Source organism: Marmota marmota, unplaced genomic scaffold (genome assembly GCF_001458135.2).
Source record: "Marmota marmota marmota unplaced genomic scaffold, marMar, whole genome shotgun sequence".
Classification (NCBI taxonomy): domain Eukaryota; kingdom Metazoa; phylum Chordata; class Mammalia; order Rodentia; family Sciuridae; genus Marmota; species Marmota marmota.
In genome coordinates, this window is record NW_026000243.1 from 5721249 (window position 1) to 5737860 (window position 16612).

Consider the following 16612-nt stretch of genomic DNA (forward strand, 5'->3'; position numbering starts at 1 on the left):
GGGGGAAAGAGCATTTAAAAGGGGAGATGATGTTCAATGAGATGACTTTAGAAATTGGCTGGGTACTCTGAGATCCATGGCAGATTGGGCTGTGATTCATGCAGCCTAGGACTAGAGATGGCAAACTGGAAACGGTTGAGGGGTAGAGTATAAGCCTGCAAGTCAGGCAACCAGTGAGGAGGCTCCCTAGCTGAGGGATCTAGGGCAAGTGCTTAATCTCTTTAGATCTTGGTTTCCTTTTCAATAATGTGAAGATCCTAACTCATATCTTAGAAGGTTAAATGAGGTCATGATTGTAAAAGCTCCTTGGAAACTTTGTCTTAGCAAATAATACTTGTTCTACTTATTCTTTCTAATTTACAAATAGGGCTCTTGTTTGTTTTTTTTTTGCTTGATGTTGTTTGTCTTGTTGTTTATCAGGATATAATTCTACTACATGGTTATTATATGAAGTCAGGCTAAAATTGATTCTCTTTCACCATATGAAATTAGTATGGTTATGTGTTGTGCCTCAGTTTCTCCACTGGTCAGCCATGGTGCTGATGCCTGCCAACTGTTGTCAAACAATTCAGTAAGAATATTCAATCATCTCTGAGTCCTTTGAATATGGGTTCTTTGGTGACTGGTTTCTGATAGGAAATGTTCCAATTTCTACAAAGAAATGACTAGTGTCATGAACCAACTCTGATGCTCATGAGTTATGTCAACCTTCATTTGGAGGTTCATCACTCACAAGTCTGAAAGTTGTTGCTGAGTGTGGGCTGGTGGCCTCAGCTCCTCTCAGTGTGGACTTCTCCATATAGTTCTTCTGCTCTGGGAAATTTGGGCTTTCTTACAGCATGGTGGCTCATTTCCAAGGCCCCTAAGAGAACAAAGGAATGATGATAAGCCGGTGGAAGTAGTAATGCCTTTTACCATCTAGCCTTGTAAGTCAGGCAAGGCCATTTTTTTTTTTCTAATTTGTTATATATGATAGCAGAATGCATTACAATTCATATTATACATATAGAGCACAATTTTTATATCTCTGGTTGTATACAAAGGATATTCACTCCATTCATGTCTTCATACAGGTACTTAGGGTACGATGTCCATCTCTTTCCACCGTCTTTCCTACCCCCATACCCCCTCCTTCCCCCCTCATCCTTTTGCCCTATCTAGAGTTTGTCTATTCCTCCCATGCTCCTCTGAACCCTAATATGAATCAGCCTCCTTATATCAGAAAAAACATTCAGCATTGGTTTTGGGGGATTGGCTAACTTCATTTAGCATTATATTCTCCAACTTCATCTGTTTACCTGCAAATGCCATGATTTTATTCTCTTTTAATATATATACCACATTGTCTTTATTCATTCATCTACTGAAGGGCATCTAGGCTGGTTCCACAGTTTAGCTATTGTGAATTGTGCTGCAATAAACATGAGTGTGGCTGTGTCCCTGTAGTATGCTGTTTTTAAGTCCTTTGGGTATACACTGAGAAGTGGGATAGCTGGGTCAAAAGGTGGTTCCATTCTCAGTTTTCCAAGGAATCTCCATACTGCTTTCCATACTGGCTGCACCATTTTGCAGTCCCACCAGCAATGTGTGAGTGTGCCTTTTCCCCACATCCTCACCAATACTTACTGTAGCTGCCATTCTGACTGGAGTGAAATGAAATCTTAGAGTAGTTTTTATTTGCATTTCTCTAATTGCTTAAACTATCCTACAGAGCAATAGTAACAAAAACAGCATGGTATTGGCACCAAAACAGAGAAGTAGACCAATGGTATAGAACAGAGGACACAGAGACTAACCCACACAATTTCAGTTGTCTTAATTANATATATATATATATATATATATCTCCTTCTGAGAAGTGTCTGTTCAGTTCCTTGGCCAATTTATTGATTGGGTTATTTGTTATTTGTTTTTTGTTTTTGTTTTGTTTTGTTTTTTGTTTTTTTGATGTTTAGCTTTTTGAGTTCTTTATATACCCTAGAGGTTAGTGCTCTATCTGATGTGCAAGTGGTAAAACTTTGCTCCCAAGCTGAAGGCTCTCTCTATTCACCTCACTTATTGTTTCTTTTGCTGAGAAGAAGCTTTTTAGTGTGAATCCATCCCATTCTTAATTTTTAGTTTTAATTCTTGCACTATAGGAGTCTTATTAAGGAAGTTGGGGCCTAATCCAATATGGTGGAGATTTGGGCCTATTTTTCTTCTATTAGACACAGGGTTTCTGATTTAATTTCTAGGTCCTTGATCAACTTTGAGTTGATTTTTGTGCATGGTGAGGTATGGGGGTTTAATTTCATTTTGTTGCATATGGATTTCCAGTTTTCCTAGAACCATTTGTTGAAGAGGCTATCTTTTCTCCAATGTATGTTTTTGGCAATTTTGTCTAATTAAGACAACTGAAATTGTGTGGGTTAGTCTCTGTGTCCTCTGTTCTATACCATTGGTCTACTTCTCTGTTTTGGTGCCAATACCATGCTGTTTTTGTTACTATTGCTCTGTGTAGTATAGTTTAAGGTCTGGTATAGTGACGCCATCTGCTTCACTCTTCTTGATAAGGATCACTTTAGCTATTCTGGGTCTCTTATTTTTCCAGATGAATTTTATGATTGCTTTTTCTATTTCTATGAGGAATGTCATTGGATTTTGATAGGAATTGCATTAAATCTATATAATGCTTTTGGTACTATGTCATTTTTTTATTTAATTGATTTTATTTTTTTAAATACACAACAGTGGAATGCATTACAATTCTTATTACACATACAGAGCACAATTTTTCATATCTTTGTATATAAAGTATGTTCAGACCAATTCACGTCTTTATACATGTACTTTCAGTTTTTTTTTGCATTACAATTCTTATTACACATATATACCTCAATTTTTCATATCTCTGTTTATATATAAAGTAGGTTGACACCAATTTGTGTCTTCATACATGTACTTTGGATAATGATGTCTATCACATTCCACCATCCTTGCTAATCCCTTTCCTCCTCCCTTTCCTTCCCACCCCTCTTCTCTATCTAGAATTCATCTATCCCTCCCATGCTCCCCCCTCTCTACCTCACTATGAGTCAGCATGCTAGTCAATCCCCCCCCCCCCAAAAAAATGCTGAATGTTTTATCTGATATAAGGAGGTAGTATGGTCATTTTGACAACATTAATTCTGCCTATCCAAGAACAAGGAGATATTTCCATCTTCTAAAGTCTTCTTTAGTTTCTTTCTTTAGCATTCTGTAGTTTTCATTGTAGAGGTCTTTCACCTCATTTGTTAGGTTGATTCCCAAGTTTTTAATTTTATTTTATTGAGGTTATTGTAAGTGGGGTAGTTTTCCTTGTTTCCCTTTCAGAGAATTTGTCACTGATATATAGAAATGCCTTTGATTTATTGATATTGATTTTATATCCTGCTACTTTGCTGAATTCATTTACTAGTTTTAGAAGTTTTCTGGTGGAATTTTTTTGGTCTTCTAGGTATAGAATCATATTGTCGGCAAATTGTGCTAATTTGAGTTTTTCTTTTCCTGTCTGTATCCCTTTAATTTCTTTCATCTGTCTAATTGCTCTGGCCAGTGTTTCAAGAACTATGTTAAATAGAAGTGGTGAAAGAGAGCATCCCTGTCTTGTTCCAGTTTTTAGAGAGAATGCTTTCAATTTTTCTTCATTTAGAATGATGTTGGACTGGGGCTTAGCATAGATAGCTTTTACAATGTTGTCATATGTTTCTGTTATTCCTAGTTTTTTTAGTGTTTTGAACATGAAGGGGTGCTGTATTTTGTCAAATGCTTTTTCTGCATCTTTTGAGATGATCATATGGTTCTTATCTTTAAGTCTATTGATGTGATGAATTACATTTATTGATTTCCTTATCTTGAACCAACCTAGGCAAGGCCACTTCTATAACATTCTATTTGATGAAGTAATCAAAAAGTCTTGTCTGGGTTCAAAGGGAAGGGAAATAAACTCTGCCTCTTGATGGGGAGAAACAAAGATAGGAAACATTGCAATGACCACTTGGAGGAAAAGACATCTATGCCCCATGCAAAGGAATTTTTACTTCATACTTGGTATCTGGCTGATGTTTCCCACCTTATTGCTTATCCAACTTTCTACGGAAACTACCTTCTCTTCCATTTTCTCCTCTGCCCTCTAGGGGATGGCAATAAAGTGTAAGAAATGGGCAGATAGCTGGTAACTGAGGGGGAGAAAGAAAAAGGCTGGGCCTTAGCTAAAAGCAGTCACCCATTCTTGGAACTTGAGATGTACCTTGGAGTGACCCCCACTCTAGTCTGCAGTGCCTGCTGGATTCCCAAAGCAGAGAAGACAGGGCTTTGCTCCCAAGAATCTCGTCTGCATTTTGTATGCTTTGGAGCTGGCAAGACAAGGGACTTCATGTCATTATGCAAAGAATGTAATAAAAAGCCAAAACCCGTGTGCTCCCTGTGGTGACCTGGGTAACGGATATGCCAGAGATTAGCTTTCCAGAGCCCTGGACTCAGAGCAGCTACGTGGACCCACTGAGCAGGGGCAGCAGCAGGGAGCTTGGTCTGGTTGTTTTTGACATTCCTTTCACCCACTGCCTCCAGCAAAGCTCATCAGCCACAGAAAACCATCCTGCTGAGATTCAGGTCAGGACAGAGAGGAATAAAAGGAGAAGATACCATGGGAAATCAGTGTTTCTTAGGCCCTATGTCTTGAGTCATTCCCTATATTGGAAATAAAAATTCAACCTAAGTGTAAAGATGAATAAAGGAAAGGGAAGTCTCTCCTCCATCATGGCAGCTAGGACTCTCTCTCCTCTACCCATTTTACCTGCACCTGCAGATGCTGTTTGCATCCTTCTTGCAAGTAGGACAATGATGAAAATTTCTTTTGTGTATTGTGAATAGAATGAGGAGATCTTCAAAGCACCCTTTTTACCTTTCTTGCCACTTTGGAGGCTTTAGCTAAGCTGCTTGGAGAGCTTTCTGGCTCATCATTCATAATCAGCCAGGCCATCCTGTGGCAATGCTCTGACCACATCCTCCATCACTCAACTGACAAAAATGGAGAGTTGTATTTGACTTAATATGAGGAAGGCAAATAATAGAAGATACATGTGTGAGTGTTAAAAGAAAAGAAATATATACATGCACACATATATATACATAAACACACTTATATAGGATAAATTCCAAAATAAGTGAATTTATCATATATACTGAATTCATAATCAGACACAGAGCATTCTTCTGATATTCTGATTGAGTACACGTTGTGTAAACAGCAAAGTAAGCAGGTGCTGGCCACCTACAATTTTCATTGCCTTGGCAATAGATGCTTCCCCCTCTCATTTGCATGACTATGAGAGAAGGAGAGGCTGAGCCATGAACAACATGTATGGTTTGAAAGGAAAATGGAAATGCAGAATAAAGAAATAGGCTTTGTTTAGGAGGCCAGCAGACTCATATTTCAAATTCTAATTCTTATCACCAAACCGGCTAATTTTGAACTTTTTGAAAGGTTGTTGTTGTTAATCATGGAATACTAGTCTATTTCCAGTGACTCCCGAACATGCAAGACACAGTGAGCATTCAGTAAACATCTGTTACAGGGATTAATAGAATTGTACTTTCTTCTTTCTGCCTCAGTCAGAGACCAGGCAAATAATTTACCAGGGTCTTCTGGTCAAAATTAATGGTGAAAGGTAGAACACAGGAATAGCAAGCCCTAGACTGGTCTGAGGGAAGAAGTGCAGAGTAAGGGAAAGACGGAAAGATGTCTTCCTCTGCAAGGAAGGAAAGCTACTATCAGAGACATCTTTCCAAGATGTCAAAAGCAAGAGGAAGAGCATGGAACAGAACTTCAGGTGACCATCTCCCTTGCTCGGGAGAGTGGTGGGGGGCTGGGGAGTAAGGTACTTCAGATGCTCACAACTTTTTCTGAGTGACCAGTTAAATTCCTTCCATATTTAAGAGAGAATACAAATAATAAAGTAAGAAGTGGGGGTAGTATTTAGAAAATTACCATCCATGAACAAGAAGTTACAGAAGGTGTAACATTTATCTTTTTTGCATTCCAAACACTTATTTATCTTTCTTCATATATCTACTAACTAACTCATTTATGCAACAGACACTTATTGAGCATCTGTCATACGGGGTCCTGTGCTAGGTGCTGGAGCCATCTTGGTGACAAGGCAGGAGCACCTGCTCTTTTGCTCACATCCCGAGTCTTACATGCAGTTGAAAATGGTTTCAAACCTGCACCATTGAATGGGTCAGTGAATAATAATCAAGCAATTTTTCCATTTATGAATTCACTTTCACTGACTCATTCATTTGGAAATAATTATTTAGTACCTATTGGATACTGGGCACCACTCTAGGCACTGGTAGAGGGAACTTAAGCAGAACATTATTATGTAACTTGAGGGCTCAAGTGTAATAATCAGAAAATAAATAATGCTCATGGGTCCAAGAGCAGTGATGGTATATGACTGTGGCAATGTGGTGTGAAATGACCTTGGTGGTACAGGAATCCTGGGCTGGAAATGGTTTGATCTGTCTGAAAGTGTCAGAGGGCCTCTCCAAGAGGGGACATTTGTGTCCAGTCTTAAAGGATGCACATAATGTCCATGAAGGACAGTGTAGGTCTTTGTCAAACTAGAGCCAGTTTAGGGGCTGGGGTTGTGGCTCAGTGGTAGAGTGCTCACCTAGCATGCGTGAGGCACTGGGTTCGATCCTCAGCACCACATAAATGTAAAATAAAGATATTGTGTCCACTTAAAACTAAAAAAAAAAACATTTAAAAACTTATATATAAAAAAAACCTAGAGCCAGTTTAAGTAAAGGGGAGATTTTGAGAGCATACAAGGACCTTCTTGGAATCAGACAATAGGGTCCCCAAGGCTGAACAGTTACCCTTAAAGAACTTATGATCCAACTGGGAGGACAAAGTTCCCAGAAAAGAACTGGTGAATGATGGTGGTTACATGCCCAGGGAGCAGACTTGGATTTGAATCCCAGATCCCATTCATTTCCAGTGTGAATGAGCAAGTTATTTCATTTCCCTGGGTATATATTTTCTCATCTGGGAAAAAAAAACTGAGGTGATAAAAGTACACCTCTCATGTAATTGCTAGGAGGATTAAATTAGATTATTAATGTAAACAGTGTTTTACACTTAATAATGCTTTGCTGACTGTCCACTATTTCTATTTGTTTTCTGTAATGATGACACAAGTGTATTACAAGCAATAAGTTGATATGCCAAAGGCACCTTTCCAAAATTGGGTAAGAAGGCATGTTCTCACCCAGACATGTGTATCATCAGCCATATAAACCCTCTGGCTCACGTGCCAGCAGGGGATTATGGGATGGAAGCATTTCTATGGACCAAATGTGGGTCATCTGCTTTAGCTCAGAACTCAAAACTGCCAGCCAAGCAATTTCCCTTGCTGGAGCCCTCTGGGAAAGAGGCACCATGGGATACTAATGTGTGGGCACACTTCCCCGCTGAGAGCAGAGACCACATGCCATCCTTTTGGTCCAGGGCTTAGTGGCTGAGGGACCAGAGCACCTGACCTTCAGTCCCAGCCTTGCCAGTATTCAGCAATGGAAAGGTGCTTCTAAGGATCCAAATTACTGAACTATTGCAGGGATTCCTTTCATAATGACAACTACTGGGGCAAGAAGGACCCCCAAAGCTGGTGCACACAGGGACAGGGAACCCACTCCTCCCACCTTTCTCACTTTGAAATCAGTTTTTATGTAGCATAGTCTAAAGCAACATGGACTCATGTCTTTCCTTCTCTGAATTAGATCATCAGTGCCCCAAGTTCATAGGAGAAGCAAACTCATTAAAAACTAAAGGAATTTATTCTTCTAAAAGTGGTTTGTGAATTTGTATGTTAATGTTTGTCCTGTATCCAGTCTATTGGGCAAGTGTTAAATGCTTATTGAATATCAGCAATGTGCTCATTTCTGTAAAGAGTTTTAAGTACAAGTAAGAGTTTTAAGTTTAAACTTTACAAACATTTAAGAGTTTAAGTAAAGAGCTTTAAAAGACACATGAAGTAAGCCTTGATATACAGCTTCACATGTATAACATGTATAACAAGAAGCAGATATTGTAATGGAAGTGCCTTAGGACATGGCTGCTCACCTGATGAGAGCTGCCCTCCAGTGCCTGCACCCACATCAAATTACCTTAGTGACTTTGGGTCCCCAGCAGTGATACAGAGGCCACTGCCCTCACCCATCACCAATTCCCCTGTTTGCCTTCTCCTGTTCCACCCCATCTCTATCATTGAAGCCTACTATCCCCAAAACAGTTTGGAGAAGGATCTCACTAACACTGCCCAACATAAAGAGACAATATGCTTGTTAAGAGCCTGGTCTCAGGTTTGAATGGCAAAGGGGTGCTATTTACCTACAAAGGCAGCAAGAATAATCTCTCCAATTCTTATTTTTTTCCTGGGTCCCAAATCAGCTTGTTTGAGGTCCCAGCTCCCCAAATCTTCAATTTCTATTTTGTCACCCTCAGCAAATTCCCCTCACTATATTGGATTTTCAAATTCAGAGCAACAAGCCAGACAGGGAACCCTCTCCTTGATCTTCTCTCTTTTTCCAATTTCCATCAACAATCAATTCTTTTCTCTACTGTGTGTGTGTGTGTGTGTGTGTGTTATGTATGGTGTGTGTGTGATGCATGCACGTGTGTGCATATGCTCAAGAAGTGTTCTCACCAGGCTTTTAAAAGGTCAAAGGAGTCAGAATGTATTTTCAGAGAAGGCTGCAGGGACTGAGGAAGACTCATGTAACTTACAGAATGGCAAGGACTGACTGTGCATCAGGGTAAAAGGGCAAAGAAATGGTAGTCACAGCAAGAGGGAAAGTATATATGAGTAGGATTTATTTAGTGAAGCGGTGATAAGAGTTAGAATTGGCCAGAAGTTGTGTCAACGGGAACGTCATGAAACATAAGGGTAGGCAGGTAGGGCAAAACTGAGTTGGTGGAAAAGAGTAGGTTTGCCATGGTGCATATGAGTCTTGGAGGGGTTTGAACAAGGTTTGTGGCTGGATCCCCACAGTATTCACAACTTTCAAAGGAGCTAGAGTTGACCAGGCACTGTGCACTGGGGACCAGATGAGGGAAGAGTGTGTAAGTGTGTAGCAAGGAGGAGTCTGAAAGAGGAAGGCAGAGGAGGTGCCTGTGCCTGGCCAGGACCATGGAATGGGCAGAATTAGGGTCATTCTGAGTGGATCACTCTCTTCCTCTGACATTGCCCTTTACTAAAGTTTCTTTTGATTGTGAATTACATTCTAAAGGAAACTTCTATTCCGAGATGAGTTCAAACCAGTTTTGTACCTACACTCTGTCCCATGATGTATTTTTTTTTCTCACTGTGCATTGCTCACTTCCTTAAGAAGTCTCTCTAAGGTCTGTCTCTTGAACCCCAGTTTCCTGTTGTAAGTTTTTTGCTGCAAATCTTTGTTTTGCCATTGGTGTGTCCACCTTGGACTTGGTAATCCTGACTTCTCCTGTTTTTTGGCTTACCTTCTTTTGTGGTGATAATAATGGGATCCTTTTGCCCTTCACCAGAGCATTCCTATGACCTGGTTTGCCTCCCAGACCTCTTTGCCTCTGCTATTCCATATTATTCCCCCGACACCTAGAGGAGTGAAGTAGAAGAGATTATTTTGCTGGAAACTGCAAGATTCATGCAGGATAAACCAAGAGTATAGGCCACTCTCCACAGCAAAAGATGACACCTGATGGCTAAATGTTATTGCTTTTTGTATCAGAACTATGGGAATCACTCTTCACCTTTAGCACTCAAAGTGCACTTGTGGGTCCTGGGTGGTCATGTGCCTTTTGCCCCTGTTGTGTAGAACCCAAGAAATTTCAAATATTCAGAGTCAGCCCTCTGAGAGGTTATAATGTCATACTTTTCAATTTGGACCTATAATGCCTTGTACCCAGGTAACAGTTCAACATTTTGGGGGGATGTAGAGCCAGGATTGATCCTTAACTAAAATGAACAGTGGATGTAATAAACAAAAGAAAAGTGGTCCTGAGAGGCACAGTTTTCCTCTGAGCATTATATAAGAACATCAGGTGGAAAATGAAGGGTCCCAGCAGATCTCAGGTCTGAAAGAAGGGATAGCCAGGCATCTGGAAGGCATTTGTTCTGGAGGAGACCTTCAAGGCAGGAATGTGAATTCCACAAAGAATGTAGACAAATCTCAGACTTAAGAGGTGCTATTCATTTATTATTATGTTTTTAAGTAAAGGCAGTGTATATATTTTCTAGGGCTGCCATAGCAACATAGCAACTGAGTGGCTTAAACGATAGATTTGCTCACAGATCTGGAGGCTGGAAGCCCAAGGTTAAGGTGCCAGCAGGATTGATTTCCTCTGAATTTGTTGCCCTGGCTTATAGACAACCAGCTTGGTTAGCCTCTGTGTACACACATCCATGATGTTTCTTTGTGTGTCCAGACCTGCTTTTATAACGACACTAATCAGGTTGGAATAGTGTCCACCTAATGGCTTCATTTCAACCTGATCACCTTTTTAAAGGTCTTATCCCAAATACAGACTCAATCTGAGGTACTAGGGATTAGGACTGCAACCTAACAAGTTTTTAGGAGCACAATTCAGCATGTAATGAATAGCCTACGGGAATCTTTGAACACGAATAGTTATCATTGCTGACATTTTTTTCATTTATTATGTGCCAAAGATTGTTATAAATATTTTTCATGGATTATTTTATAATCTTCTCCATAATCATATGGATTATATAGATTATAAAACCATTTTTTTTCTGAAAGATGGTGAACTGAATTTGATGTAATTATATGGGAAATGCTGTACCCCAGAATCCCTGTGGTTTAATATGACTTAGAATAATGAGAGACTCCTGTCCTCATCTTTAGGTTGGTGGAAATCTCTGGAAAATGCAAGGCTTTCTCCCTCAATCCATGACCTCTAAAAGCCAAACCTGTTTCAGGGAGAGTATGGGTGGGTAGGCCATAGCTACAGGGTAACTTGCAGCCCTGACTGTCCCTTCCATGTATCTATGCTTACTCCCATCTTCTTTGCCAGGCTGAATCATCAAAAATTAAATTAGGATGCACCAGCACATGCTGCAGAGCTCTCAACAAATTGCTGAACATTTAGTCTAAGCTATTCCAGACCTCCTCCTTGAACTGCATCCCCCCCACCCCCAATACACCAAAACTCGGTGAAAAAAACTATTCTTACTCCTGTTTACAGCTAAGGAAACTAAATTGACCCAGCCACAGTCCTTAGTGCCACTCTTTCCTTGTATGACCTTCAGCTAGATGACCTCTTTCAGTGGGTCTCACTAACCTCAGCTGTAAAATCATTCTCATTTCCCCCTCATAGTTTGACTACTCTACACAGCTAATACAAGGCACTAGTGCTTAGGTCTGAAAGGATCCAGTGGTCAAGCCCCACCCCAACCCTACATTCATGTGGTGTAACCACTGTTTGTCTTCCCACAACCCTTCTCTCCTTTCTGGGGTTCCCATCCTATAGCCCCAACAAATGAGCCCACTTCTATGTTCCATTCCTCCTTCACTGCCCAAACTCCAGAATAACCAACAGAGAACTCAAGTTTGCATATTGGTAAACGTGCCCCTGGGAGTGTGAGTCAATCAGCCATGGCACTGTGGGGACTTCCGGGCAAGCCCTCCCAGGCAGCCCTGGGCCACCCTGCCAGCTCAAAATGAGAATGCCACTCTCCTAGGTGAAGAGTGACACTGGGCTTTGTCTCTTCTCTGGCCTTACAGGAGGCTCTGTCGGTGGTGAGCGACGACCAGTCCCTCTTTGACTCAGCATACGGAGCGGCGGCCCATCTCCCCAAGGCCGACATGACCGCTTCGGGGAGTCCTGACTACGGGCAGCCCCACAAAATCAACCCTCTCCCACCACAACAGGAATGGATCAACCAGCCTGTGAGGGTCAACGTCAAGCGGGAGTATGACCACATGAATGGATCCAGGTAAGTCCTCCAGACCTGCATGGAGCTGGGGGAAGTCCGGGTACCCTCCCTCCTCAGGTGACCTAGTCATGCAGATCTTCACTATGCAGCTTCTGGCACATAGGGCATTTGCAGAAGATGAGGCTCTGGTGTTTGGCCAGGGAGCTTGGGTCAGTCATAGAGAACTAAGGCAAGATAGGTTGCAGAACTGGAGGCTGGAGGTGAAGTAGGGTCAGGAAACCCACCTGGACCTCTGGGTCCATATGCATCCCATAGAGGCCAGTTTAGAGTGAGGTCCCAGGACCCTGTGCAGATACTCATGGAATACCAATTTTGTGTCAGGCCAAGCACAGGTCTGGCCCCCTTTGGGGAAAACTTAGTAATAAGATACTCCTCCCTGTTGAAGATACTTAACATCTCTGGGTGAGTCTCACCAGAGCAAAGACGACCAAAGCATTCTAATAAGGGGGAGAACTGATGAGAAGGCAATGCTTGCAAGAGGGCTCTCTGTGCCAGGAGTGAAGTGCTGCAGTTGGACAGTGTGTTAGGAAGGATGCTAGTAAAAATATCCAGGGCGGCTGAAATTTTGTAGAAATGAAGAGAGGAGAGTCCAGGGGGAGAAAAATCAGAGAAGCAAGGAAAGAACCCAGCCTCTAGATAGGTAGCTTGAGTTTCACGTTCTGCCTCCCCATTTGGGGCAAATGCTCTAAATCCCTCTGAGTACTAGCTTTCTCATTTCTAAAACAGTGTTTAGAAATCTTCGTAGACTTTCTTCATAGGCTTGTTAACTCTGGTACTGCAGGGAAAGGACCCAGGACAGTGCCAAGGACTCAGAAAATGCTCAATAGTGATAGCGACCATTATGCTCAAAGGCTTAAAAGAGAGAAAACATTAGTCTCGCTCATTATCTTACAATTCCTGGCAAATATGCTTGGGCTAAAGCACATGGAGATAAAAATAAAAAGCAAGAAATGGTCCCAACTGGCAAGCTAAGAAAATAGGCCATTCATTTTATGGGCAGAGACTGACTTTAAGCACAGAAGTGACACTGAACATCATTAGAGACTAGAATGCTGACAATCATGGTGCACCATGAATGGGGACAAGAGAGTCAAGTGAGAAAGTTACTGATATGTCTCAGATAGGAAATAATAAAGTTCTGAACTAGAGTGATGCTAATAATTAAAGAAATCAAAAAGAATAGATACATAAGTGATATATCAAAGAGATGATTAACAGGGCTTATGTAGATAAATATTGAAGTAGGTGAGAGGGCAGATCAGATATAGCTGGAGCCTGGATGTTTTGAAGAAGGATGATGTTGTTAGAAGACATAGGAAGGCAGGGAGAAAAAATGCTTTAGGGAAGAATGTCAACATTCCCTTAGAGATTCATTGTGAGCAATTAGTACAACATCCAGATAAAAATGTCTACTAGGCTTTGGAAATCAAAGTTCTAATAATATTTGGGAGCAGGAATGTAGGTTTGGGCATCATCTCTGAGGAGCTTTAACAGTGCAAGTAGATGAGTCATGGAGGAAACAGATCCAGGGAAAGAAGAGAGACGGGAGGGAAAGGGAGGGAGAGCTCCTGTCTCAGACCTGAACTCCTAGCCCTCCCACATTTCAATCCACTAACCAAAACCAGTGACTGGGATCCCAGCCCCCTTCCCAGATTCTAGGATTTTATAAAATCTCAGAGATTGTGGAACAGGAGCACCTCAAATGCATTTCTCTTGGCAGAGAGAAAAATTGCCATGCTATACTTCCTAACAGTCACAGGGCATTTTCTCATATTCTCTTATCACACATACCCCCATGCTTCCCCCCCACACACACATACTCCTAGGAGGTAGATATTCTAACCCCATTATTATAAAGAAAGGCACTTTGGACTCTGAGGGAGTGCCTTGTTTAAGGATCAAGAGGAGGCAAAGCTAACACACATCCCAGGCTTTCCGGTCCCTTGGGCATCTTTGTGCCCCTCCCTCTTTGCCTGTATAACCTGTTTTTATACCAAGGTCTCATTTCTGCCAACACCTGCTAGTGAGGAGACCTGATCTGAGCAATGCCTCTCAAACTGTTCTGACCACATGAAGCTTCTGATGCTTGTTGAAAATCCAGATCCCACCACCGTAGATTCTTTGGTCTGCTGCACCTGAATCTGACCACCACCCACCCCCACCATCCCCCATCCAAGCCAGCAGTGCCTTTCCTGAGCTGCTGCTAGAGCATCCTGGCCTTTCTTCTTCTTGCCCTCCTGAAGTCAATTCTCCAGACAGCAAACATCCAGTCATCCTTTCAAAATATTTAACCCTCTTACTCAAAACCTTTTAATGGCTTATGACAAAACCCAAATCCTTAGCATGGCCCAACCATCCCTCCCACATGTTCTCCAGCCCCTCTCTAGCTCATTCCTCCCTCCACACCAGCCACACAGACTCTAGCTGCTCCTTGACCCCCAGGCACACTCTTTCCTCAGAGTCTCTGCCTGCAGATTGCTTCTTTCTGGAACATTCCTATTCCATCTTGTTGTATGACTTCTTGGAAGTTTCAGGACTTTCTGGATGCCACCTCTTTCAGAGGCCTTCCCTGACCACAGGATCTAAAGTAGCACTCTATCATCACCTTTTAACCTGCTTGAATAGTTCTTAGTTCTTGTCACCTCCCTCACTAAGATGTTTGCAGGGCTTTTGTTCACTGAACAATGTCTGACACATGATGGACATTAATAGTTGTTTAAATACATTACTAAATGAATGCAGGGCTAAGCAGACTCAAAAGTGAAGTCATTTATTTAAGGTCATGCAGATACAGGTTGAATCTCCATTATCTGAAATGTCTGGGACCAGAAGTGTTTCAGATTTCAGATTTTGTATATGTGTGTGTGTGTGTGTGTGTGTGTATGGAGAGAGAGAGAGAGAGAAATATGCTGGGATAGATATCAAGTCTAAACATATTTCTGTTTCATATACACCTTATACACATAGCCTGAAAGTAATTTTCTGCAATTTTTTTAATGCATTTGTATTTTGACTGTGATCTCTCATATGAGGTCAGGTATGGAATTTTCCACTTTTGGCATCATTGTTGGTGCTCAGAAAGTTTGGGATCTGGAACATTTAAGATTTTGGATTTTTGAAATAGGGATACTCAACCTACAATTAGTAAATAAGCCAGGGCAGAGACCCAGCTGCACTGACTTAACCCCTCTCATGTTGGTTCTGGGTTGGTGTTCAAAGGCTATATTTATGAGTCCACTGCTTCCTCCCCTGCTACTAGAGAAACCTCAAGTACTCAAGAATACTAATCCTGGGCAAAGAGGGTCCCCCAAGGAAATGGATGTTTAGAACCCATTTGCCAGCTGGTACCTGTCTCTGGTCACCAGAAGCCAGCTGGAGGAGAGCTGTACAAATAGCTCCATGAGCCATCTGGATATTTACCTGGCTTTGGTTGTCCAAAGCAGCCTCTGCTTAAGATTTACCTGTCCTGATGCAGAACATCAGCAGGAGACCAAGTAGTTTTGGAAGTATTCTCTCACCCACCCTGGGAACACAAAGGTGATCCAGTGAACTCTGAGTCAATAAGGCACAGCAGTGGCCAGCACCTCATAAATAATTAAGCACTCACATGTGAGTCATACAGTGGGAACAGGGAGAAAGGATTTTTAGAAAGGAAAGGGGGAGCCATGTCAGAGCCTATTACTTAATTATGCAAAAATAAATGACATGAAGAAATAGATACCAGACTATTTACACCTTTCATCCCAAATGCTGTGCTGACCCTATTCTCTGAAAATTACTGATAATGGTTCTCTGTTACTTATATATGATTTCACAGTTTTCAGTGGACTTATTTACCATAATACAAAAAATAGGTGAGGTTGTTGTAATGGTTTCTCACTTCATATGAAAAAACCAAAGCAAAGTACACAACTTGGATCTCATGGCTCATGAGTGGACCTCTGCTGTCCAATAAAATACCCACTAGCCCTATTCTGCAACCGAGCACTGGAAATGTGGATAATCCAAAATTGAGATGTTCTCTACATGTAAATTACATACTGGGGTTAGGAAACTTAATATGAAGAAAAAAATGTAAAATATCATGTGAATTATTAATTATGCTGAAATAATCATTCGACTATGTTGAGTTAATATATTGTTAAAATTCATTTCACTTGTATTTTTTTAATTCTAAAAATGTGGCTATTAGAAAGTTGAAAGTGGTCTGTGTGGCTCATATGTGTGACTCACAATCTGCTCTGATTGGACAGTGTTGGGTCAGAATGTTTTGGACTGTCCTGTGATTCACAGTGCATTCCCTCCATGATCTTTGATAAACATGGATTTCTGAGTTACTCCTTCATGTTTCTTGGAGGCCCCATGGATATTTGTGTCTCTCTTAGGAAGGAGGTAGTCCATATGCCTGATGCTGCAATGCCCTCTTGCTTTTAATCCCAGCAGCAAGCCATCTGGACCAGGGGCAAAGAGTCAAGCAGAGAGCCTGAGGTCTGAGGAGCTCAGAGCAGGTCTGGGTTGTCCATCCCATGGGAAGTCTCAGTCTCTCTCTCTCTCTCTCTCTCTCTCTCTCTCTCTCTCTCTCTCTCTCTCTCTCT

General features: G+C 41.5%; 1 protein-coding gene across 6 annotated transcripts in view; it reads left to right on the forward strand.

Annotated features, from left to right (window-relative positions):
• The window catches only part of Fli1 (Fli-1 proto-oncogene, ETS transcription factor), a 128734-nt gene that overhangs the window by 63496 nt on the left and 48626 nt on the right, over positions 1–16612 (forward strand). For 5 of the 6 annotated variants that reach the window (XM_048796117.1, XM_048796118.1, XM_048796121.1 and 2 more), the window contains one exon: positions 11806–12017. In XM_048796117.1, the coding sequence (XP_048652074.1) occupies positions 11806–12017 (212 nt within the window). Of the gene's footprint in view, positions 1–11805; positions 12018–16612 lie in introns of those variants that run through there. The other variant, XM_048796122.1, reaches the window with a different exon arrangement.